The 25,219-nt window shown below is 36.9% G+C and overlaps 4 protein-coding genes and 1 non-coding gene across 6 annotated transcripts; 1 reads left to right on the top strand and 4 right to left on the bottom strand.

The window, feature by feature from the left end:
- Nucleotides 1-10: 10 nt before the first annotated feature.
- LOC117919751 (mitochondrial import inner membrane translocase subunit Tim9-like) lies at nucleotides 11-6,081 on the bottom strand. Its single transcript, XM_034836997.1, has 2 exons — nucleotides 5,830-6,081; nucleotides 11-557 (listed from the first exon to the last, which is right to left on the bottom strand). Exons 1-2 carry the CDS (start codon nucleotides 5,922-5,924, stop codon nucleotides 371-373), a joined length of 282 nt encoding a protein of 93 aa, XP_034692888.1. The 5' UTR covers nucleotides 5,925-6,081; the 3' UTR covers nucleotides 11-370.
- On the bottom strand, nucleotides 1,343-1,491 carry LOC117921367. Its single transcript, XR_004652328.1, has one exon. It is a non-coding gene; the product is annotated as a small nucleolar RNA snoR135 (small nucleolar RNA).
- A 262-nt stretch (nucleotides 6,082-6,343) lies between the features above and the next one.
- LOC117919820 (kinesin-like protein KIN-10B) lies at nucleotides 6,344-10,898 on the top strand. Its single transcript, XM_034837083.1, has 13 exons — nucleotides 6,344-6,619; nucleotides 6,717-6,885; nucleotides 7,873-8,266; nucleotides 8,343-8,548; nucleotides 8,643-8,953; nucleotides 9,032-9,095; nucleotides 9,377-9,476; nucleotides 9,714-10,018; nucleotides 10,115-10,161; nucleotides 10,260-10,281; nucleotides 10,374-10,436; nucleotides 10,525-10,563; nucleotides 10,648-10,898. Exons 1-13 carry the CDS (start codon nucleotides 6,402-6,404, stop codon nucleotides 10,690-10,692), a joined length of 1,983 nt encoding a protein of 660 aa, XP_034692974.1. The 5' UTR covers nucleotides 6,344-6,401; the 3' UTR covers nucleotides 10,693-10,898.
- A 1,129-nt stretch (nucleotides 10,899-12,027) lies between these two features.
- LOC117921326 (metallothionein-like protein type 2) lies at nucleotides 12,028-13,165 on the bottom strand. Its single transcript, XM_034839194.1, has 3 exons — nucleotides 13,037-13,165; nucleotides 12,562-12,645; nucleotides 12,028-12,466 (listed from the first exon to the last, which is right to left on the bottom strand). The coding sequence occupies exons 1-3, from the start codon at nucleotides 13,099-13,101 to the stop codon at nucleotides 12,376-12,378; spliced, it is 240 nt and encodes a 79-aa protein (XP_034695085.1). The 5' UTR covers nucleotides 13,102-13,165; the 3' UTR covers nucleotides 12,028-12,375.
- Nucleotides 13,166-18,797: 5,632 nt separating this feature from the next.
- LOC117920014 lies at nucleotides 18,798-24,855 on the bottom strand. 2 transcript variants are annotated; one of them, XM_034837355.1, is made up of 5 exons: nucleotides 24,718-24,855; nucleotides 23,318-23,544; nucleotides 22,383-22,468; nucleotides 20,268-22,023; nucleotides 18,798-19,714 (listed from the first exon to the last, which is right to left on the bottom strand). In XM_034837355.1, the coding sequence occupies exons 2-5, from the start codon at nucleotides 23,475-23,477 to the stop codon at nucleotides 19,032-19,034; spliced, it is 2,685 nt and encodes an 894-aa protein (XP_034693246.1). In that variant the 5' UTR covers nucleotides 23,478-23,544; nucleotides 24,718-24,855; the 3' UTR covers nucleotides 18,798-19,031. The 2 variants fall into 2 exon arrangements, with proteins under 2 accessions (XP_034693246.1, XP_034693247.1); XM_034837356.1 differs by lacking the exons at nucleotides 23,318-23,544; nucleotides 24,718-24,855 and having other exon boundaries at nucleotides 20,268-22,072; nucleotides 22,383-22,467.
- Between the last annotated feature and the right edge of the window lie 364 nt (nucleotides 24,856-25,219).

The following is a 25,219-nucleotide window of genomic DNA, read 5'->3' as shown; positions in this document are numbered from 1 at the left end:
GTAATAGCTATTAGCCACCAAAAAAACCACTCAAAATGGTATTGCCCCAACTCAATAACATTCTCAACTTGCCCCATATTCTGCCTCGTCTCCATTACAAAACATCTATCAAGATTCATGATGACAAATTAGCCTTAACGCTTAATAAGTCTCCCTAATCCTTTCAATGAGAAACAAGACACTCAAAATGAAGTTTTCAATTCATTCCCGTCCCAGTATACAATGCTACCTTAAACAAGGTTATCAGATTTAATCACAAATGCAGACGTATAACAAAATGACAAAACCCATCCTAAACCCATACTCCAGTGATAAACCATTTCAACATTTTCCGATTGGTTTTCCATTGCAAAAAGTTGATGAGCTACACTTAATCCTGTGTAGCTGTTCCTTGGTTAAGCTCTGCAAATCTCATGCCAACACGCATTGAGTGCTTCAGGAACTTCTCAGCACACCTGCGAACACATGTTTCTTCCTGCTTGTCTAGGGATTTCCGCGGGAAGCTATCAACACAATCGGTGAAACATCTCTCTACCAATGAATTGTACATCCTTAGACTGCAATGTTGTTTTGACAAGGAAAACAAAATAAAACACAATCTTTAGCATTGCAGTATCTTAATATGTTGAGCAGTATTTTTTCCTTCTTAACCCAAAAATCCCACAACTGTGAAGCAACGATAGACACAGTAGAATTATAATACAGAAAATTGAAAATCATGCTACATGGTGAAAATAGTATGTCAAATTGTCCACATTTTTTTTTTGTACAATGACCAGGAATGACAGATCCACAGACCATTAGCATTCACAATTCATCTGCATCCCTCATATTTGTTTAACTAATCCCGGATTTTCGTATTTTAACATTCAAAGCCTTTTTGTGGCTACTATAAGCTATTGCAATAGAAATGATAATATGCTAAGATCTTATTTAATATAAACATCACAAGCTACCTTTTCCAGTGATTAATACTATAAAAGTAAAAGCAAAAGAAAACCTTCCACTCCATATGCAACTTTGGAAGGTATAAAAAATGAAGACTTTAGAACAGAGTCATCCATCAGATGGGAATTAATTAACCATGAACATGGAAATCTCTCATCCAAGAAGAATACAAAATCTTGAATTTTCTATGCATGCATATGTTTCATCATCATCGGCCCTAGCGAACCATTTGGTGCATCATTTTGAGCTAGGTTTAAATGTTCCATCATTATGTTATTACTAGCTTTAACAAACATTATATGATATTTTTCCACATATTATGTAGACTAGTATACACTTCAACAAGCTTATAATACAGTAGAGGTCAGATTATTATACATATAATAAAATGTTATCACTTGGGGAAGATGATTTGTCGGAGTTTTTGATGTTTGGAATGAAATAAAAGACTGCCCATCTTTCCTGGGCCAGTGTTGCAAGGAATGTTTGGCATAAAAGAGTGCCTTGAGTATAGCACAATGCCAATAAACCAATCCTTGCTCATTCATGAAAACAAACCCAAGTGAACAGAGTAGCCTAATTATAATCTAATTTTAACACAACGCCGGTACACAATTCCTGCTCACTTATAAAAACAAACCCAGATCACAATATCATATATATATATATATAAAAATATATATAAGTTCACCGAAACAACCACTACTGAATTCAACATGAGTTACATTCAGCAACATTGGTTCATCTATGTATTAGGACTGTCAACTGCAGGCTGAGTCAAAGAACAGACTCTCAGCCAGATCTGAACCCGCAGTCAACAGCTTATTGTCACAAGATGCTTCAAATGACCCTTCCCATAGGCTTATATAGGAGGTAGGAAGCTTCTAGAGACCCTTGAAGACATCTACACTTAGTTACAAAGTGAAAGAGTATGGAAGCTTCTAAAGAGGACTAGAGATGTCTACACATCTCTACACTTAGCTAGGAGAGCATTGAAATAATGTGGGGTGTTCTAAAGTCTTCCAAAGACATCTTGTACATAGACTAATGTAGGAGCTTATAGATTATTCTTGATTTATAAGGAACCTTCCAAGGTTTTAGAGACTTCCTAAGGTGCCTATAAATAGGTAAATGCCTCATTTGGCCAAGACACCACCCAAAATCACTTTCTAACCAAACAAGTGAATTCCAAAGCACTTGTAAAACTTCCATTGAGTAATAAAGTTTTCATTCTTTAAGTGTTGCCTACTACGCCCTCTAAAGCTTCTAAGTCGGGTGCGTCTTAGCCTAGCAAGCTAAGCATCAGGAGTAAGGCTAACTTAGCAAGATCAAGGAGTTGACTTGTTTAAGTGCCGCACGAGTTTAGGAAAGACTAAGTCCGTGACAATTGGTATTAGAGCATGGGTACGAAGCGGACATGTCAGGCTCCAATGTGGATGAGACTAGTGAGTAAACCCGTGGAAGGGAGACCGAGCCTGTTGCATGAGGTAAGGGCAAGAAGGACAAATCTCATGATGACTTAGCCAACATGAAGGCAAGGCTAGCCAAGGTGGAGCTAGCCATGGCAGACACCTAGGAGAGGGTGGACTTGATTGAGCAAGGCATGGAGAAGGGCTTAGAGGATCTAAGGGAGCATATCTAAGACCTTTGTGAGGGGGTGCTAGGCTCACAAGTTTAGTCGGTGTCACATGAGGAGTTCTTGTCCTTCCAAGACAAGGTCATGAACATGTTTGCTAACATGAAGTCAAGAGTGGAGGTCTTGGCTGCACGCATGGAATCCCTAGATCAGGAGGTTCGACAAGAGTTGGTCATCTACAAGACTGTCGTATCAGCACGAGTCATGGCCACTCATAAGGCACCAAGGGTGGAGGTGCCCAAGCTCAGTGGCAAACGAGATGCCAAGGAGTTGGACAACTTCTTGTGGCGCATAGAGAGGTATTTCGATGTTATCGCACTAACTAATAAGGCGACTAAGGTAAAAACTACAACCCTCTACCTTACTGACACAACTACTTTATGGTGGTGTCGGAGGTTCACCGATATGGATAAAGGCATTTGCATCATAAAGACATGGGAGGACTTCAAAAGGGAGATCAAGAGGCAGTTCTACCCTGAAGATGTGGCTTGCTTAGCTAGGAAAAACATGAGGCGCCTCAAGCACACAAGCTTGATTCATGACTATGTCAAGGAGTTCTCTTTGCTCATGCTTGAGATTCCTAATATGACTGAGAAGGAATTGTTATTTAACTTCTTGGATAACCTGCAAGGGTGGACCGAGCAAGAATTAAGGCGTTGAGGTGTTCAAGACTTAGCCACTGCTATGACAGTAGTAGAGTCTTTAACGGATTATAAGAGGGAAGACTCCTCCAAGGTTGAGTCTTTGGAGGATAGCCACGCCACGAGTGGGGGAGACAAGGTTTCAAGGGACCACAATGCTCTTAAAATGGGATCAGACAAGACGCCTAACATCCGGGAAGAAAAGGGTAAGGCAGAAAGTAAGGAGTTTACGCCTAAAATCAAATGCTTCCCATGTGACGATCCACATTAGGCACGGGATTGTCCAAAAAAGAAGGCGCTAGTGACATGATTGAGGAGAGCAAATAGGAAGACGAAGCACATATGGGCTCGATGCAGCTACTAGGTGCCCTCTAAGTCAACCCAAAGTCTAGTACGCCTAAGACCTCCTTACTATCAGGGGTGCAAGTAAAGAAGGCAAAAGGGGAGCGAGCTAACGTAACCCACACACACATGGACAAGGTCACCAAGAGAAAGGTGAACTTGATGGGCAAGAGGAAGCAACACTCCAAACATCGAAAGTGCAGGTGTCTGCATCCATCCAAGGCCTCATGGGAGAAGAAGGTGAAGAATATCTTGACTGAACGGGTCACCAGGAGACAAGGGGTCCCTCCTGTGATAGAGTATCTAGTCCGATGAAAAGGACCACCTAAGAGACAAACAAGCTAATAACATGCGGATGCCTTGAGAAGGTTTTGGAAACACATCAAGAGGTTTCAAGAAGAGGCAACGACGGGGACGTCAACGGCATGGGTGGGGGAGAGTGTCACAATATGCTTCAAATGACCCTCCCCATAGGCTTATATAGGAGATAGGAAGCTTCTAGAGACCCCTGGAGATATATACACTTAGCTACAAAGTAAAAGAGTATGGAAGCTTCTAGAGAAGGGTAGAGATGTCCACACATCTCTACACTTGGCTAGGAGAGCATTGGAATAGTGTGGGGTGTTCTAGAGTCTTCCAAAGGCATTTTGTATATAGCGTTGTAAATAGACTAATGTAGGAGCTTCTAGATTATTTTTTATTTGTAAGGAACTTTCCAAGGTTTTATAAACTTCCTAAGGTGCCTATAAATAGGTAAATGCCTCATTTGGCCAAGGCACCACCTAAAATCACTTCCTAACCAAGCAAGTGAGTTCCAAAACACTTGTAAAGCTTCCATTCTTTAAGTGTTGCCTACTATGCCCTCTAAAGCTTCAAAATCGAGTGTGTCTTAGCCTAGCAAGCTAAGCATCGGGAGTAAGGCTGACTTAACAAGATCAAAGGCTTTGACTTGTCTAAGTGCCGCACGAGGTTAGGAAAAAACTAAGTCTATGACACTATGCTTCTATAAATCAACTTTGTGCTAAATCCAAATCATCCCAAATACAACGGTCACTATTAGTTTAATAGTAAGAGAAAGTTCAAATGGCCTGAAAGAATATGCTTACCAAAAAGCCAAATCCAAAGGAAAATGAGAAGGAACAACAAGCTGAACACAGGCTATTAAATAAATCACAGAATCTCATAGGTGAGAGAGAGAGTCCTACTCCCTTTGCCAACGACAACCCAATAAAATAGGCATCCAAGAAAGAACAAGTACTTCGGCTCTGGCAATGGCTCTTCCATTTCTTCCAACTTTCAAATGTTTCTTTCTTCCATAACATCTACCTAAGCATAAGAGAGCAGCTCTCCACATGATGACCTTGCTATTTGCACAATTCTCCCATGCCAACCATCAAACATCTCTTTAAAATATCTAAGCTTCCATACCAACCATCAAACATCACTTTAAACGATCTAAGCAGCATTAGCACGCCTCTATAAACCTGAATAGAGGAATCCATAGCTTCAAAGCTATGAGAGAATGCATAAGCAAGAGGTCCACTGTCTCTTGCCCCTTGATCCTGCACCGGCAATTAGGGAAAATATTCCCTCTCCTCACCAAAATATCAAATGGTCAAAATGATGCCTAAAAAGGCCATCAGGCTAAACTTAACCTCCATTCAGGCTCTGCTTCGCCATACTTCCTGAGGGAAGGCACTCCCCCTGGTTGTAACCCACATGTGGTGAGAAGATTTCACAGAAAATTTCCCATCCTGAGATGGGTCCATGTCAAGCTATTCTCAACCCACCCTTCCCATTCGTCCCCTCATATAATAAACTCATGACATGGTCTGCCTCTTAGAACTCCCGATTCTTAAAATATCTAACAAAATTCAGAAAAAAAAAAACACTTACCCGCAATCCTTCCCAACACCATCACACCCAATTCCCAAACATAGGGATCTGAGAAGGCTTCCTCTTAAGGATTTATCCCCACACCACATTCAACACAAATAAGCACGAAACTCAAATAATACCTAAAACTGCTAATTTCCCCCAAATTACATCAAATTCATGCAATCTCTACCTCATCACATCACTATCAGAAGGGAAATAATTAATAAATTTCACCACATTGCTCATTCATACAAAATACATATTGCTTTTTACAATCAGCACACCTCCACAGAATAGCACCATGCATACAAATGGAAACAAATACAGAAAACAAATAATAGAACACCATCCAATTCAATTAACCGAGACATTTAGAGAGAGAACCTGTCGCGGATCTGGAGCTGGTCGATCATAGCAGACATTCGGAGCTTAGCTTCCTCGGGAAGAGAGTCCAAGTCTCCTAGCATGCTTTTATCCATCTTCACCGCCTTATGGAACAATGAGGTTTTGGACTCCTCCTCCTCTTTCCCAAAACCCCAAACCCTAAAACCCTACTGACTTACCACAGTCCAACCAACTACCAGGCCATGCTTCATATACACAAGCCAACTCTCAACGAAATCGTTGCCCATCGGGACTCATCATTATTTTTTTAATTAAAATTACCCAATTTGGGATATATGGATTTTATTTAATTTATATGAATTTGGGAGATGACCTCATCATAACAATTAGCAAAAATTGATGAGCACGTGGCATACATGAATTGATGACGTGGCACGTGAAAATGGAAAGAAGCCAAAAAAGAGCGCAGGAGCCACATTGGCCCACTCAAATTCAAACAGAAACCGCAGCTCCAAAGTTTAAAACCCAAGCCCGGCCTTTCAACGGTCATTTTTCATGAGCACCGCCTTTGTCTCTCCACACTCTCTGCAAATCGAATCTTCTCTTCCTCTATGGCAACCTCACTCATCACCCCCAAAAAGGCAAACACTATGCAATTGCAATCCACCTCCATCTCCAAGGTCAGGGTCATCGTGAGGGTGCGCCCCTTTCTTCCCCACGAAATCGCCGCTGCCAAAAACGGCAACCCGATTTCATGCGCCTCGGTCCTTGATCAAGACTGTGAATCTGGTGAAGAAGTTGTTGTTCATCTTAATGATCAAGAAACCAGGTGAAAAATTTCATGCTTTTGGTTTAGATCTTGAGTCCTTGATCTCTGGGTGTTTGTCACTGATTCGGCTTCTGGGTTGTGTTGTTTCTGGGTGTAGTCGCAGGGAGTGCTACAAGTTGGACTCTTTTCTTGGCCCACATGACAACAATGTGAGTCTGATTTTTTACAGAGAAGTAAGCCCTTTGATTCCAGGTATCTTTCATGGCTGCAATGCCACTGTCTTCGCTTATGGGGCAACTGGCAGTGGAAAAACCTACACCATGCAGGTCCGTATCAAGAGAAACCCACAACCCAGTTTCTATTTCTAGGCCTAGTTTACTTCTTGTTGCCTTCTGTTTGCTTGCCCAGAAAACCGAGGATGGTAAAGAAGAGTAAATGATTTTTTATTGTTTATTTTTGGATGCTTTTATGTTGTTTGGGCTTTGGAAAACCAAGTAACCAATTTCTATTTCTGGGACTTGTTTATTTCTAGTTACCTTCCGTTTGTTTCCCCAAAAATCTTTGGACAATTAAGAGAGGTGAATAAAATTTTGAATTTGATATATATTGGTTTTTTTTTTTTTTTGGTATTTAGTTTTGGAAAAAATGAGAGTCATCCTCAATCAGGCAAATGGATAAAGAACCCAATTTTTGTTTCCTAGTGCTAATTTCTATGAACCGCTGTTTATTTTCCCAGAAAATTGAGGAAAACAAAGTTATTCTTTATATAGGACAAGTTTCTCCTTTTTTCAATCATATTTTTAATGTAGTTCTGGTTGGGGAGATATGAAAAGAAAATTCCCACCTCAGTTAAATAGTTGAATTGGGATCAGTTGAATGGAGGGTTTTGTTTCTTTTAGTCCCAATAAGAATAAGTTCGAGGCTCCAATTTTAATTTATCATCAAGTAAATAAAGAATTAGAGTTTGTTTGACCACTGATTTTTAAGAAAAGCCTGTTTTTTCAGAACAAAATTTTGTTTAGGAATTCAAATATGAAAAACAGTTTTCTCTGTTGATTCTTTTAAAGGCATTGTGCACTTATGTACAATTCAAGTATGATCTCAAAAATCATCTTGTTTTCATAATAAATTCCTAGAAAACTATTTTCAATCCAAAATTTGTCAAACATGTTTTTTGAAGTTGGAAAACTGTCTTTGTTTAGAGAATGGAAATTTGTTTTTCAGAACATTCTCCAAACAGAATTTCAGCTTCTTTTATTTCTGTTTTCTTATTATCTTCATGGTGAAAATCCAAGACATGATTGATGATGCAGGGCACTGATGAGCTTCCAGGTCTAATGCCACTTACCATGTCAGCAGTTCTAACTATGTGCTGGAGCACAGCCAGCACTGCAGAGATGTCATATTATGAGGTCTATATGGACAGATGTTATGATCTGTTGGAAGTCAAAGCAAAGGAAATTGCAATATTGGATGACAAAGATGGGCAGATTCATCTAAAGGGCTTATCTCGTGTCCCAATAAGTTCCATGTCCGAATTTTATGAGGTCTTCTCTCGTGGAATTCAGCGCAGAAAAGTTGCACACACAGGGCTTAATGATGTCTCTAGCAGAAGCCATGGAGTCCTTGTGATATCTGTTTCCACTCCTTGTGATGATGGCTCCGGTGCTGTTGTTACTGGGAAGTTGAACCTCATCGATTTAGCAGGTTTTGCACTACCCCTTGATCAACTCAATTATTGGTTTATATCAAGCTTTCTGAACTGTATATTTGATTTGATCAGGTAATGAAGACAACAGAAGAACCTGCAATGAAGGGATACGTCTCCAAGAGAGTGCTAAGATCAACCAGTCCTTATTTGCCTTATCAAATGTGATTTATGCCCTTAACAATAACAAGCCCCGTGTACCATACAGAGAAAGCAAACTGACCCGGATACTGCAAGATTCCCTTGGAGGAACCAGCCGTGCATTGATGGTTGCTTGTCTGGTAAGAAATTGTTATCATGAACATTCCCAGGACTGATTTTCCCATTTTTGGTACTATTGGATGCTAATAGTAATTCCATTTTTGGTACCAACAGAATCCAGGAGAGTACCAAGAATCTGTTCATACGGTCAGCTTGGCTGCACGGTCGCGCCACATATCTAACTCTGTTCCATCGGCTCAAAAACAAGATACTCCAAATGTTAAAGTTGACATGGAGGCGAAATTGCGCGCCTGGCTTGAATCAAAAGGAAAGACAAAGAGTGCACAAAGAATGGGGGCATTTGGTTCTCCTCTTATGAGCAAAGCTCCTAGTTCTTTGAGCTCTTTGAAGAAGCCCTATCCATGTCACAGCTCCACAAAAGCAAAGGCTATTACAAACCAAGGTGCTTCTAATGCTAAAGAAAGGTAAGACTACACATGAATTTTTTGTGATATTATGTGACACGTTAGTTCCAATCAAGACATTTTATTTTTTATTTGCAGGGTTCTTTCTGTGCAGCACAGAAATTTATTCAACAATGGAGGTTCAGTTGATTCTGGCACGGAGGTAAGTTCTAGAATTTGGTAAAACATTTCTTGGAAATTTTATATGCTATTTATATGACAAGTTAATGCCTGACTATTTCAATGATGGAAAATTAACAATTTCTTAGCTTCACCTGATGATAGTTTCTTGACTCAACTCATGTAATGTTTGTTTTCTTTTCATTCAACCTGCAAGTAGAAAATGCAGTTGTAAAACATCTTATTGTTTCCTATTTGTAGATTTTTTTGGCCTTCATAAAACATTTTAGTCTTTCATATTCACAGATTGAAGTTTCATTGCAGAGTTTCAACTTTGCTGCTGAGAACAATACCAACAATACAGAAGACGAGTTCAAGGCTGGTGGGGATGGGAGTGCCTCAGAAACAAATACAATTTTACCTGGTATTTTGCTTCTATTTGAGATTTATCACACTTGATCTGTTGCTTTAGACAATTCAAGGAAATCAAAATTGATTATAAGATCAAAATATTCCAAAACTGTTTTTGTTGCTTCCACTTGCTTAGCTTGTGTAGCCATCTATAGGCTGCTTGAATTTTCCATGGAAGCTGCAAAAGGTCTCTAGCAAGGCTGCTTGAATTTCTCTCTAAAGCTTTAAAAATTGTTTTACTTTTCCATAGATGATGCATTGGCAAATGACAAGAAGATGACAACCATGAAATCTGCCAACTCTATTGGATCACCACCAATTAGTGAGAAATTTAAAGCTCTTCGGGGTTCTCTAAGAAAAGTTCTCTCCCCTGTCAACTCCAGTGATAGCAGAAAACCTCTCGAGGATCTCTCATCCAAAGGCCAAGTATGCTCAGTACCCTTTGAACCAAAGACTCCCAAAACACCCACTAACATGACCTGTGCAAATGACAACTTCCAAATGGTTGACACAACACCCCTTGATAAATTTAATGTGCGAACTTCTAATTTAAAGGTATGTAGAAGCATGTCTCTCTACATCATACTGTTTTTCTTCCTCCTCAGTCTTCTCTACCTGTAGTACTGATTTGTATTAATATCTAACACACAGAGCTCCCTCATTCAAGAATATATCGACTTCTTGAATACAGCCAGCATGTGAGTGAGGGTTTCTCTATTAAATTCCTTCATTTTTCTTTGGTTTTTTCTATGCAAGAGGACTAACTATAGCTCATTATTGGCCAATTTCACTACAGAGAGGAGCTGTTGGAGTTAAAGGTATACTTAAATATATCAACAGCAACACCCCAAATTTATCATCTTTTTCATATAACTGACATCTTTTCTTCATCCTTGCTATCGTCATCCAGGGGATTGGACAGAAAAGGGCAGAGTACATACTTGAACTCAGAGAAGCAAGTCCACTAAAAATGGTAAGAAGCCCATCTGTTGCTGATATGAGCTTTTAAGTTCATTCAATTAATCAAGTAATGCTAATAAGTATAGCTTTTATTGGTCCAGTTGAGTGATTTGGAGAAGATTGGCCTCTCATCCAAACAGGTAATAATTGTTCTTTCTTAAGCTGCTTAAAGATTCAGCCATAGATTTTAACATAAGACTACTTTGCTCAAAAACCATCCACAGGTCTATAATGTATTTGGTAGAACTGCTAAAGGAATATTTGATTGACCAGAGAAAGCAAAGCTCATTCACTCACATTTGTAGGCGAAATCCCTTGTTCGCGGATTACTTGCGATGTTGTAATCTTTGTAGCGTGCTTGGAATCATTTGACTTTAAGGCACGTATTTGCTTCCATTCAAGATGGGATGATGGGTCTTAAAATTCCAACTTTTATTAAATTCTAATGATCTTCTATTGATGATATCTTGATAAAGCTAAGAATATCCTTTTTTTTCCTTAAGATTATGTTTGGTTCCCGAAAATACTAAGAAAATAAATAAATTGTAAAGAAAAATGATTTTTTCATGTTTGGCTGTCCTATGAAAAATATAAAAAAAAATCAAATATAATTAAAAACTTATGTATTTTAAAATTATTTAATATTTATATTGATGAGTCAAAATAAATAAAATGAGTTTCAAATAACAAATAAAATTATTTATCGACTTTTAATTTATTTTTTATTTTCTTCTATTTTTCTTTTGTATTTTTTTTTTCCTTGTATTTTCCCTCAAAATTTTCTGCGAACTAGCCTAAGAATCTATCATTATTTTAAAATCGTTTTTGATGTTAAAGATTAATCAATCCATCTTTTTATGTACAAATATATCATTTCTTGGAGTTGTAAATTTCTATAGCCAATACTCATGCATCGAGGCATTTGCAAAAAGAATATATATATATATCAACCATACCCTTTTTAAAGTAACGTTTTAGTGCTTCCAAATATATATATTTATTTCACTTTTTCTTCTTATCACTTCATCAAGATGACAAACTCGAGTTGAAGTTCTTCTTATCATCTCATCAAGATGACAAACTAGGTTTGAAATGGATGGCGGCAATGGTCCCACCACATAGTGGGGAAGACCCAAGGGGATCCCCTTTTCAATAGTTGATTATTTCTCTTTTCTCTTAATATTAAAAAGTTGGTTGTGGTCCTGTGGAGCACAAAAAGAAGGTAAAAACAAGGAAATCTCTTCCTAATTATGGTTTCTGCCGTGGCCACCGGGCGCCTCAGAAAGCTGGGATTTTGACCAAAATCCTATTAATATCATCTGTAGGTGTGGTGGAGGCAGTTGATGGCTTTTTGCTTTTGATTAAGACGGCTTTTTGCTTTTGATAAAGACTAACGTGAAAGGACGAATATGCCAAAAAAAAAATATTGATTTGAGTACTTCATTTTTCACTGTCTCAACATCGGCCAACCATGCTTTGTGTCTTCTTCTTCAACCACCCATTTCATCTCTCCACTGTTGCCTTTCTTTTCAATTTCATTTCTTCTTTATTTTTGCTATAATTCAAATGACACCCGGAAAGAGAAGAAGAGGTTGAGCCAGGAATTTATAGAAGATAGGAGTTGTCATTCATTGCTTCAAACTCGCACTCTTCCAACACAGACATGAAAATCAAGAAAAACCAGCAGAGACCTTCATACTATCAGTACTTTTTTTTTTTTTTAATTATTATTACACTGACCAAATACTAAGCAGCCATGGTAGAAACCATAACAAACCAGAGACTGATGATTTGCTAGAACAGAAGCCTAGCCATGACTACCTTATTTTAGAAGACTCCTAAAAACACCTTGATCATACAGGACTCAAGACACAAACACGTAGGGTCGTCATATGCTATTATTCCTTCTTCTACGGTGGTCTCTACTCTGGTGGCGGTAAGGGAGTGGTTTCTCATTTGCAAGTGCAAGGATCACACGAGCAGTTGGATCCACACTTGCATCCGTTCTCAGCTCCCACGCCCATCTCAGATCCCTCAAAGTGCCTGCAAATTATAATTCAATCCATTATCTTCTATCAAAAATCATGATAACATATTGGTTTATTCAATCATTGACTATAGGTTATGAAAACACATACGTCTTCACTGGTGCAACACCAGCAATGATGGTCTCAGTGGTGGTGGCGCCCTCAGAGAAACTCAAGTCCGGGTACATCTTGCATCTGCATCATCGAAGAAAATTATACAAATAAATAAAACAGATAGATATCTTCAAAAAAACCACCATAAATGCCCATCAAGAACACACCCAACACAGTCCTGGAACCAAATATTTCTTAGAATAACCCACCACCTGATTTAAATAAAAAAAATGAAGATGCTAAGAGACCCCAAGGCCCCTTTGTTTTCCAGGGAAAGTGTAAAGCACGGCATTTTCTTTTTCTCTCCGAGAAAGAGGACGGCAAAACCGAGTGTGAAAAGTTTCAGAATTTTTACAAGGATGGCTTAAGATAGTGAAAGATCTTTAATCTCGCCAACCTTTTTTCCATCCATCAAAAGCTTTTCTCTCTGAAAACCACAAGCAAACAAATCTAAATGAGAGTGAACAATTACCCTCCACAGCCGCTGCCGCAGGTGCAGCCAGACCCACAACCGCAGTTTCCTCCGCAGCAAGACATGTTCAGAGATGGATGGAAATGGAGAAAATGATCAGTCACCTAAAACTCCGGTAGCGCGAGTCTAAGAGGAGGCCTTAGCCCCCACTATATAATGCAGTGGAGGAGAGAGAACGTTGTCTATCCACCGTCCACCTGTCAGAAACCCCGCATCATGCCGATCACTTAAGCGTCGGTCTATAATTGTATCTGCCTCCTTGCACGCGCGTGTTCATCTCCCCTGTGACTTGTAGAATTTTCTCCAACTATACCAATAATACCATACGTTACTTTTACGTGTATGACGATTTAATGGACGGTTGATGATTTTGAAAGGAGTGCACCTCTGTCGCATTCTGCTATTGCTCCCCACTCTGTGCCCACTTCAAACCAGCATTAATATCGGTCTCATCACATTCACGGGTACCAAAATTAATTTGTTACAATTAAATTTTATGGTAATTTAAGTGAATACATACTAATTTTCTTTGCTGCAAATACAGAAATTCTACGTCTCATTTCTTTAGACTATAAAAGTCGGATGCATTGTTGTAATTTTATTTTATTTTTTTAATATTTACCAAACTACCATTAATGCAACACAACTCAACAATGGCATAGCTGTAATTTGATCCCAACTCCATGCCCCTTCCAAAACCACAATCCAACTATTTTTTGATGAAGGGATACGTGGAATATACATTTATCAGTAGTAACGTGTTTCGTGGTGTGACGTGGCGGAAGCTTGGTTTTGCCACTTATCCAGTTATCCTTCTATTCACCTTCTCACTCCCCGCTCCCCCCAAACGCGTGTGTAGTACACGGCCGGATCACACGCATCCGCGCCCGAGGCGCGTGTGGATAACATTTGTGGACGCAGATTTTCTCCTTCGTATCAGTCTCGACTCTCGCCGAAGGAAAACGTTCTTTTTGTTGACTGCTTGGCCAGCAAAGTATCCCAACAAGGGGTAAAAAGATAAAACTACAAGTTGCAAAAGAGGAAAGTGAACATCAACCGCTCCGTCGATCCAACAGGCGAGAGTGACTCCTTACCAACCCAACCCAACCCCCAAGGAGTAAATATTTCAGTGGAGGTTTTAGTATCCTGTGGAAGGTTGCAGCTTTCCTTATGGTAGGGCATCGAGAAGGTATTTTATTTAGTACCCCGTTTACCCTTTTCCTTACTATAATATCTCCCTCGACCAATTATTAACGGTGTGAAAGAATCATGTACTGCATGTATCATTGTACCACAAAGGAAGTACAATAATTATTGAAGAGGAGTGAATAGTAGGCAAATGTACTATCATATTTGTTTGATTATGGGGTTATTGGCATGTTACTCACTGGTTATCAAAAGGTCAGATTTGCCCGACGGAAAACAGTTCCACGGTTGTTTGAGCATTTGGGTTCGTTTTCCGCTGGCAGGAAAGATAATATTTTAATATTAAGAGAATGTAGGTATCGCGAGAAGAATATCAGGAATAATAAATGGTAAATTCTAATTATTAAGTAAACAATGCAAATGGGAAGAAAGGATCATGGTTCACGTCAAGGCTTCCTTCAGAGCCCAGACACTGGTGGTTCCCCCTTCTTCTGTTTTGCACTCTTACGTTAAGTCATATTCTCGCCCTGCATCACATGGGTGCAGGTACTGTTGAGGTCCAAACACTGTTCTTTTTATTAAAATCGTCTTTGAGCCCTTGAAGGGACGCATCCCGCGAGCGCCAGAAAACAGCTAGCCCTACCAAGCATCGATTTGTGGAGGGCCCTAAATGAAATTCGTCTGGTTGCTGTGGATTTGTAGTTCTTTTGCATGTGGGCAATAAGGCCAGTCATTTTCTTAGAGCAACACTAGCTCGAGTCTTGACACATACGAAATAATACCATCTAAAGGATTTCAGGGCTTTCTGATTTGAAAAGTTTCACCCGTGTTAAAAAAACTTTGATGTATCGCTCAAGGATCCTAAGTACTCGAGTCAAATTTCATGACAAACATGGTTCAAAGACGCGGTATCGATTAGAGGGTCGCGAGGTATATCGGTCTTTGTGTCTCGATTTGGTATTGGGCGGTACGTAAAATAAAATAATTAAAATTTTCAAAAAATTATAAAAATATTGTATAAATTAAAAAAATAAAATAAATATAATTAAATAAACTGAAAATTTTAACAAAACAATTTTTTTTTTCACATTTAGCTCAAAGTTATTTGTGATAATATTAAAAATTGACGATTTAATTCGCACTTTGCCATATAAACACTTTAATTTATCATTAAACCTCATCTATACCTTTTATATCATTTTACTTTACCAAATAGGGTACTTGATTCTCCTAATGTTATTATTAAATAATATTAAAGTGTTTATATGAAAGGTATTTTCCATGTAAATTGGGGACTCAATTCTCCATGTAAAATTGCCAACACCAAAGTTTCACCCTCCAATAATACTCGATTTTGAGGAAAAACAGGTAAATAAATCCTAAATCATGCCCTCATTCTTCTCTGCTTATTTTCGAATCGGTCACGGGTTGAGATTTTTTTTCTTCGTCTTTTTTTATCTTTTCATTGATGGTTTAAAATTTCAGAATAAGTGTTTGCTTTTGAAAGAACAATCTCTATAACCTAACAAAGTTAACTCAAAAACTCAAACGGGTCAGTCGAGTCTAATCGATTCCTAATCAAGTTCATGCATTATATTGTATAGGTCTCGTCGTGGTAGGTGTTGAGACGGATACGAGTCGGTCGATACTTTGAACCCTAATGACAAATGGCACATGGAACAGGAGAATGGTCTTGTCAGAACGAGTAGTGCACGTCTCGTTCATCGAATTCAGGAACAGGAAAATTCAAGACTTTGCGGATGATACGAGTATGTGAGCTATCAATCAAGGTGATATTAATTAGAAAAAGATCAAGGACCTACATTAATCACTATTCACTATGCATGAGTGAATGGGACTTCATAGGCCGGGCTATGATTTGACCCGGGAACTGATCTAGTCCCAGAAGAATCCTAGTGAGGATCAGCGGGACGCGGAGGGGTTATCTTGGCTAACTACAAGTTTTTCTAGAATCATTAATGGGCGGTGGTGCAAATTCCCACAAAAGCTGAACCCAATAGGCCATTGCTCTAACATCCAGCAAGACTTTCCTCCAACATCCATATTTTGCCCTGCTACATATTTACATGTACCGCTTTCTGCATACGTCATTAATGACTCCTTTTGTAGCTAATAGATGTTGGCCCAAATATCTTCCCATTCTTAATGACAAATAAAATGGAAAGGAAGGATGCTCAGAACTTGCAATGAACTCTATTTTCAAAATAACCATAAAAATAAAAAAATAAAAACCTCTAGAATGGTAATTAAAAATAATAATAATAAAATAAAATAAATAGAAAAATGGAAAAATAGGAATCCTAGGTATTGAAAAAAAAAAACTTACCTCATCTGATTTTTCTTAAAATTAAATAAACAAACAACACCATGGTGTAAAAGTGAACATTGTGTAAGAGGTTATAATTTTTCTTTTTAAAATTTTTTCATATATTTTTAATTTAAATATAATGACTTAAAAAGAAATTATAAATTAACTCATATTTCAATTATGAACATACTAGAAATGTAACTCTAACCATTGAAAATGCTAGAAATGTATCTCTAACAAGTGGACGGGTCACTATCATTACAACTTGTCATTCTCTCTTGGGATTTAGTCATATTTTAATTATCAATTTACTAGCCATATTTGACATTGTCATTCTTGTATGGTATTTATGTGGCAAGTGATAAGGTAGATTTATTTATTTTTAATCCAAAATTTATATTTTAAACTTGTATTAAAAATTGTAAATAAGATTAGTTGAAACATTTAAAAAAAAAAAACTTGCTTTCAAAAAAACTAAAAAAATCATTTTTCATTTTAATTAAAATATTTTTAAATAAAATTATCTAAAATATCAAATAGATAGGAGATAAGGAGAAGCATCAGGAAGATTTAAAAAGGCATAACATAAAGAGAAAATCGAAGATAGTCACACATCTCCAAAGATGGATGGTAGATGGTAGAATAATGTGAAATATTCTAAAGAGTTCACAAGAAGTCTTGTATATGCCTTCTACATCGCTTCACTTTTGTAATAGATATTTTAGACAATTTTAGAGTAGCAGACACCTTTTGTCATAACAAACTTTTTTATTTAATTTTTTTTAAATGGTTTTAATTAAAATAAATTATCTATTAAAAATTAATTATATTCAACCAATCTAATTACTAAATGACTTCAAAAAGCTTTAAATTTATGCCTAAAAAGCTAGATTAAATGATAAAATGTTTGTGAATAATATATTTTTATTATTTTCTAGAAGGAGTTTACAAATAAATAATTTATTATTATAAATTTGATTTTTATTTTCATCTGTGATTTGTCTTTAGTTTATTTTCATTCATAATTTTGAATATTTAATATTGAGCAGGAAAGAAAATAAAAAATATATTTAATTATATATATATATATATATATATATATATATATATATATATATTATTGTGTTTATATTATGATTATAATTGAAACTGGCATGAATTACCTCAAGTGGAAAAAATCTTCTCTATCTAATATTTCTTATAAAAATACCTAATTTCTTATATATTTCCATTAGAAAATTTGAATAAAAACTCTGTTGTAGAGGATTAAATTAAAAATAAAAATGAATAAAAATACGATTAAAACTAAAAGTATAAAATAAAAAAATAATTAAAATACAATTAAAACTAAAGTTATGATCATTTAAAAAAAAAAGTTGAAGAAAAAGTGAAACTAGATTCGGGAAAACTCCAAATAAAATATTTTTTTATTAAAAAATAAACTTAAAAACAAAAATTCTATAAAATTATAATATTAGCTTAAGGTTATATTTGGTTCATGAAAAATTTGAGGAAAAATGTAAGGAAAAGAAAATAAGGAGGAAAGGTTAAAGGAAAGAAAAAGAGAAAGAAAATAAAAAATAGATTTAAAGTTAATAAATTATTTTATATGTTTCTTTAAACTCATTTTACTTATTTTCCTCAATTATATAAAGATTAAATGATTTTAAAATACATAAATTTCTAATTAATTTTATTTATATTTGATTTATTTTTTTTTTTTCATAATGAAATCAAATAGAAGAAAATCATTTTATTTAACAATTTTTTTCTTTTCTTAATATTTTCCAAGAACCGAACATAACTTAAAACCCAGCTGCAAAACTTTGTATTAAGATATGAACCACATCCCCATGTAATCAGCGATGGACTTTTTCCAGGTTAAATTTGAAGCCCAATTCCCAAGCGCATCACCAGCCTGAAGCTACTGGGCCTCGGGCTCAAGGCTGGTCTTCGGGTAAAGTTTTTGTCATGACTCATGATAACCGAATAGGGTTAAAATTGTCCAATCCTTTATACCGCCTCATTTTAAAAAACGGTTAGTGCCCGCCATTTGTTTCTACATGGTCCAAAAAGGATGCAGAATTCTTGATAAGGAATTAAATCCATTAATCACTATAATAGGAATGGAAGGAAATAAACCAAGCATCCAATGAAAAATCTATAGACTTATGAAGGTGTACATAAATCATCCGAGTCTGTCCTTTCTTCAAAAGCCAACATGAAACACTTTCAAGCAACACAGCAAGAAGCTCCATTGGCAATGTAAAATGCATTCAGGCTATCTAACAAATTGCAATATTCTTTTATTTGCCACAACTTCAAAAGTATGAAGTAATTTCCTCTTTACCAACTGTACGGTATGTATAGGATTCGTCATCGAAATTTCCCTATTTCTTTCATGAAGTTTGAGTTTTAAAAAATAAATAAATAATTACACAATCAATAGAAGAAAAAAGTTTCAAGTATGAGAAAGGTGAAGGCACCTTAGGAAGAAAAACAGATGCAGCCGAAAGAAGTTCAGGTGCAAAGAAGTTCATCTAGAAGATCATCAAATATCCAGTCCTCCAGCTCAAGCCCCAAGCACTCGGCCTCGAATTGAAGGTTCATCCACCCATCACCTTTTGCTAGATCCCTACTCACCACATAATCCAGCGTTTGGTCAGGATCAGGTTCCCAGCTGAAGTACGAGCTTATATTTGCCCAGACCTCCTCAAGAACATGATATCCCACAGGCATTGGACGGATGTGGGAAAGGGAAGACAGGTGCCTGGGGCAGTAGGTCAATGATCTCTCATAAATCTCCATTAGCACCTCATTGATTAAATCAAACAGAAGCAGATGGCTGCAACTTCCATCTTCTTCATTTCCTGAACACTCAGGTTCAAGGGGCAAGTATCCTTCCACTTCCTCAAACACTGAAGGATCCACCAGCTTGTCAATGGAATGCCATGTCTCAAGCAATTCATTCCTGATAATCCCCGACAACTCTAGCACATCTCTAACATAATTGAATTCAGCTTTGTTTTTTATATCCACTGGAACAGGAAAAAAGTCGCTGTCTAAGTGCTTCCTGAGATCTACTTTCTCAACATCAAATCTGCTTTCAACAACTGTAGGAGAATCCATGCTGGATTCATGTTGCTGATTGACTGCAGAATCCGGTCCTTCAGAATGGGGCTGTCTTGATTCTAATTCTAAATCTGCTTACATTTAATGAAAATCCATAACATTCATATGCAGCCATAAACGTGAAGATTGACAAAGAAAAAATGAAAGGAATTCTCAGCAAATCATAGATTAAAGATGCTGAATCAAATTAGCAAATATGACTCAATTACTAGATATTGTTTTGTCTTTACAAAAGAAAGTTTTTTACTTGATGGTTTGAATGCTAAAATCAGTAAAAACTGTTCAGCATAATATCAGCAATCTTTCTACCACAATATATAGTTCAAAAGTCAGAAGTTTCTTGAACTCCAAAAACAGTTGAGAGCAAGAAGACTGATTGCTCCTTCATTATGCAATCCAATAAAAGCAGTTTTTTTTAAAAAAAAAATAGATGCTGAAAAATCCTTCAAAATCTGCTTTCCTATTTACTTTTATGTTACGACTATGTTCTCTCTCTCTTCCTTTTCATCCTTTCTCTCTCCCTCCCTCCTCACTAAAGATCATGAGAATGCAAACATGGAAGTGATATCATGTGCAATGAATATGAGTAAACAAGAGGAAGAAACAATTGGAAAAGGAATGCACCTTCTGATATGGGGAGCTTTCCCGGACTGACTATATCTTGAAACTTTAAGTCCTCTCGCACATTGGAGTCAAGCACAGAGATTGGGCTTGGTTCTGACAGATTTGCATTAAATTTTTCTGTGGTCCTGATTCCTTGTCCTTGGTAAAATGTAGTATCCTGCTTTGTTACATCACCTAAATCATCATTAGTCCAATCCGCTGCATTCACTTCAGCATCTGTGCCTGATGTTGGTCTCACCTGATCTTGTTTAACTGGATATGTTTCACTAGCTTCTTCCAAGTGTTTTTGACTTTGTCCAATGGCATCAGACTGTACATGATTTTCAGAACCTAGAGGAAGTTCTAGAGACTTCTGTTCATCATAATCACTTTGTATTCTTACAGTATTGACTGCCATTTCTGACAAATAATTATCACCAGAGTCCTCACTCTGAAGACCAAAATAGGATTTAAAATCAGGTAACGAAAGAATCCTTCTCAGGGATTTTGGGTCACTTCCACAAGGCAAACCCACATCTTCTGTTCTCACCTTTAATCTTTCAGAGATCTGGTATTTGGCTTCTTTGTTGAAACTAGACTCAAACAACTGAGTATATTTTTCTAGGCATTTGCTGGGAAATGAAGTCTGCTTGCTGAGGGCAGGTTCAGAATGACCCCATCCATAACTGCTTCCAGGGCTGTCTTCACTGTTTCTACTGGTTGCAGGTTCCTTCCATTGATCAGCAATCTGCTTCTTTGCATCTTTGGGAAACCTATGGCCATGAGGAACTTTGTGAAAGATTGCATCCATAATGATCCGGCGGCGCTCCTTTTTGCTCTGTCTGATAGCATGTTTTATCTTCTGTTTAAGATCCTTGAAACGCCTGATGGCCACTTGATTCTCACTCCAGCGCTTGAAGTGATGGGGCAAACCTAGAGAAGAATCATCAGTGATTCGAAACTTTGACTGTTCACTGACATCTTCTGTAGACTCAAACTCAGCCAAATTTTGTGTTTGACTACCAGCTTGCAACTTGCCTTCTGATCTTGAATGGGAAGTGATCTCATTCTGATTGTACTTAAGTTCAATTGGCCCAAAATCCCTTCCACCTGATGGCCCAGGCACAGGAAATGACCCAGACTTGGATAACCCAGACTTCACACCTCTTGCCCATTGATGATGGAAATGATACGCCCAAGGAGACTCAGGGTCCTGTACAATTTTGAGGAAGAACTCCCTGTTCATGTTGATTATACAAAGAGCATCCAGAAACTCCTTTGACGGAGGGACTCCAGGGGGCTCTGTTGCATACAACAATTTCTGTGCTGACAAAGCTTGTGTTGGTTTGTCTGATGACTCCTCAAGAAATGTTTGGTTATCAACTAGTTTCTTTCCATGATTATCAATCTTTCCATGCCCCAAGTAATTCAAAGTACCTGTGGTGCTACATGCCTCGCATTTTTTGTTGCTAGGAATTGGCTCCTCAGGATCACTCGCCAGCATTACATTTGTTGTGCTAGAATCAGAAGAATTTTCATTGTTTTGGTGTGAACTTGTACTCTCATCATTTAAGATTATATCAGCAAGGGGATCCCGATCTGCATATTCTAAACGATGGATAGATTCGGTTCTCAGCAACTGTGAGCGTGTTAGGTGGGTCGAATTTTGGTGATGTTGGCCCTTTCTTTTAGACACATCTTTAGCAATCAATGCTTTTATTCGAGCTTTCCCAGAGATTTTGGTTGTCTGACTGGATTTCATCATCTGTTTTTCAATCTGATAGATTCCAAATTAGAAACTATCACCATCTGTTTGCATTAACCCACTTTAATGGCATGAAGACAAGAAAAAAGTTAAATCTTAGTGAAGCATTTATTCCATCCAAAGATCAATATTTCTAATGAAAAACACACATGTGAAGAAAGACCATTAATCTAACCTGCATCTCTTTCAATCTATAGTTGATACATGTATTACAAGTTCTCTTTTGTCAGACAAGATAACCAAGCAACAAAGTTATAATAAAAGAAAAATGTTCTTTCCAGAAATTTACCATGCAACAAAAGTTTGTATTTTTCATGAATTCAGCATGCAACAAAATTATAATAAAAAGGAAAATCTTTTCATGAATTTACCGGAGACTTGTCCATTTCAGCAACAATGCATTCTTGTACTTCATCAGCATCGGATATGTTTATATTTTTCCCTGGATTTGCAACCCCTACAAGAAAGGAAAAAGTTTATTAGCATGCAGAAACGGGAAAATGAAACCTATTTACATTTCATTAGAGGCAATAAGGACCAAAAAGAACCTATTGGAAAAGCAATAAAAATCTTGTGGGTTGTTTTGAATGTTAAGGTCTGTTTGAATATGCAATGGCAAGTAAGCCCATCAAAATCCCACAGCCAATCAGATAAACCATTGAACACCAGTAAAAGTAAAAGACATAAGCCAGTTAATGTATGAGACGCTTGGTGAGAAAAGAAAAAGGAAGGAAAGGAAAGGAAAGGAGAGAAAAGGCATATGCAGAGAAAAGGAAATAAAGTGGTCAGGTGAACACCAATCCCTCTAATAGCTTTTCATTTGTTTGAGAGAAATTGCTGGACACCGGACCTTTTCCTTTAGCTCATTTGCTTCAGATAAATCACTGGAAAAGAAACAAAACTTAAAATCTTATAATGGGCTGGTGTTGAATTGGCTATTGTAAGATTCCAAGTTTTCTTTTCCTCTCCTTCCTACAATATCTCAGCAACTACTGAAGGAGCCGCAGGTTGCAGTCACTGCCCATGAAATCACATTGTTTGCCAGCCTTGTATGCCAAATTTCAGTAAATGTCACTCAAAAAATCAACACACAACAAAAAGGTGAGCATAATAGTCTAAATTAAATAAACATGTAAAACATTAAAGAAACCTTCAATGAAAGTCCAGAAACTCAACCTAGGTTAAACACAGCACAAACATACTAATATATTTTGCAAATGCAGCCAAAGAAGCAAGATCCAAAAATAGCTTCGTGAAAATGTTGGGAGGAGACGATTGACAGTCAAAGTGAATCAAGTTTGCTTACCCATGGCATGCTTTCCACCACAGTGCCTTTTATATGGTAGTCGTTTTTTGAAATTATGCCAGTGACTGTAGTCAAGCATTTGAAGTACGCCCCACATGCATCCTGGATCATTACTATTAAAGGCAATGCCAGAGCGATCACGTTGCATGTGCTTTCCCATATATGACAAGCAACACCTATTGAACCTACTTGATTGACAAATGGCTTCATCTACAGTGTTGTCAAACCTGATCCAAATTACAACAAGAAAAATCATATACCACAAAACCAGAAAGAGTTTAACCCTTTTTTTTTCAATTGTATTAGAACTTACAGCAGTTTTCCAATGTAATACCATGCAAAAAGCTTACTAAAATACCAAATTCAAAAACTACCCATTGAGCTATTACATGTGCCAAAAGCATCTAGATATTTCTTTCAACATTCTGAAAAAAGATGTGCTGATGGAGGCAGAATATTAAGGAATTTAGACATTTAATAATATGGCTGATTCAAGATAGTTAACAAGGAAAAATGGGGTTGAAAAAATTCTTAATTTATGTTTGAGGATAGCAGAATGCTAAAAGAACCATATGCAGAGCAATTAGGCATAAATTGGCCAATCCCGATGTCTTGATTTCAGATGGCAATGCACCATGGTAAAGGGATAATTGAGCATATTAATTGTGCATTACACAGTTGTTTCACTACATAGGAGAAAGTGTATGGGATTGATTACCAGGCAATGTAGAGAAATGGTTTGCTCAAATTACTTAATGCTTGAAACCTTTAAACAAGTATAACTAAAAATCAAAAGACTAGGGAGAGAGGACTAAGTAAATGGGCTTCAATTTCAAAATTTAGATAGCTTGAGGCGACAATTAAAAGAAAATCCACAGAAACATCAAGTAATCAGCAAAGTCACGCCCATTAAACTCTGGAATTCTGCAATATACGGCTGATCTGTATCTCACTCTCATGTACATTATAAAACACCAGAAACCAGGGTTTGTTTGGTCATCGTGATAATGCAGCGAAAGCAAACAAAAGTTTTGAATCTCAAATTGTCTCGGACTTACAAACCCTTGATAAAACCAGAAATTAAAAAATAATAATAACTCAAAAATCTTCATTCAAAGAATCCTGTACAAAAATTTCGCTTCGTTGAGTTCAGCATTTCATTTTCCGGAACCAAAACAACATAAATCATAAGAATCTAAGAAATTTCTCAGTTCTTTTCTCAGCAAATTCCCAGAATCCTAACAGCGACACAAGACAAAAGAATCAAGCACCCAAATATTCTTCCATATTATCCAAACCCATTTTTCAAAAATAACAAAATCATCTAGAAAAGGACCCATAACTCGGGAAGACCAAAAAAAAAAAAACAAAAATGTAAAGGAGCAGAGCCATAATCATACCTCCGAGAGGAGAATCAGATTCTGGGTCGTTTGGCTTGTGAACAGGTAAGGGAAGAGCCCCGGAGTTTTAGAGATAAGAAAAATCCATTAGCGTGAAGGGTGGCAACCACCAAAGGAAGAAGAAGAAGCAGCAGCTTATCGTTGGTTTTGTCATTCTAATAATAGAATCAACATTGCCTGTCTCTTTCTTAATTAATAATTACTTGAATATACATTGAAATCTTGAATGTGGGAACGTTAGGAAAATGCACGTGCGAATTATGAATTTTGAATAAAATTACTTAAAAATAATTAAATAAATGAAACAAATAAAATAAAGTCACGTGCGCTCAAATTTCTGTACTCATTCATCTCACTAGAAACGAAATTGCAAGTTGATAATAATTTTGGTAGGGCATATTTGGTTTCTTGGAAATTTAATCAAAAATATAAATAATATTTATATAGAGAGAAAAAAAATAATAGAAGAAAAACAAGTGAATAAACTAAAAATTAAAAATAA

Source organism: Vitis riparia, chromosome 8, assembly GCF_004353265.1.
Source record: "Vitis riparia cultivar Riparia Gloire de Montpellier isolate 1030 chromosome 8, EGFV_Vit.rip_1.0, whole genome shotgun sequence".
NCBI lineage: Eukaryota > Viridiplantae > Streptophyta > Magnoliopsida > Vitales > Vitaceae > Vitis > Vitis riparia.
The sequence above is the reverse complement of the archived record's forward strand: the minus strand, read 5'-3'. Positions and strand labels throughout refer to the sequence as shown.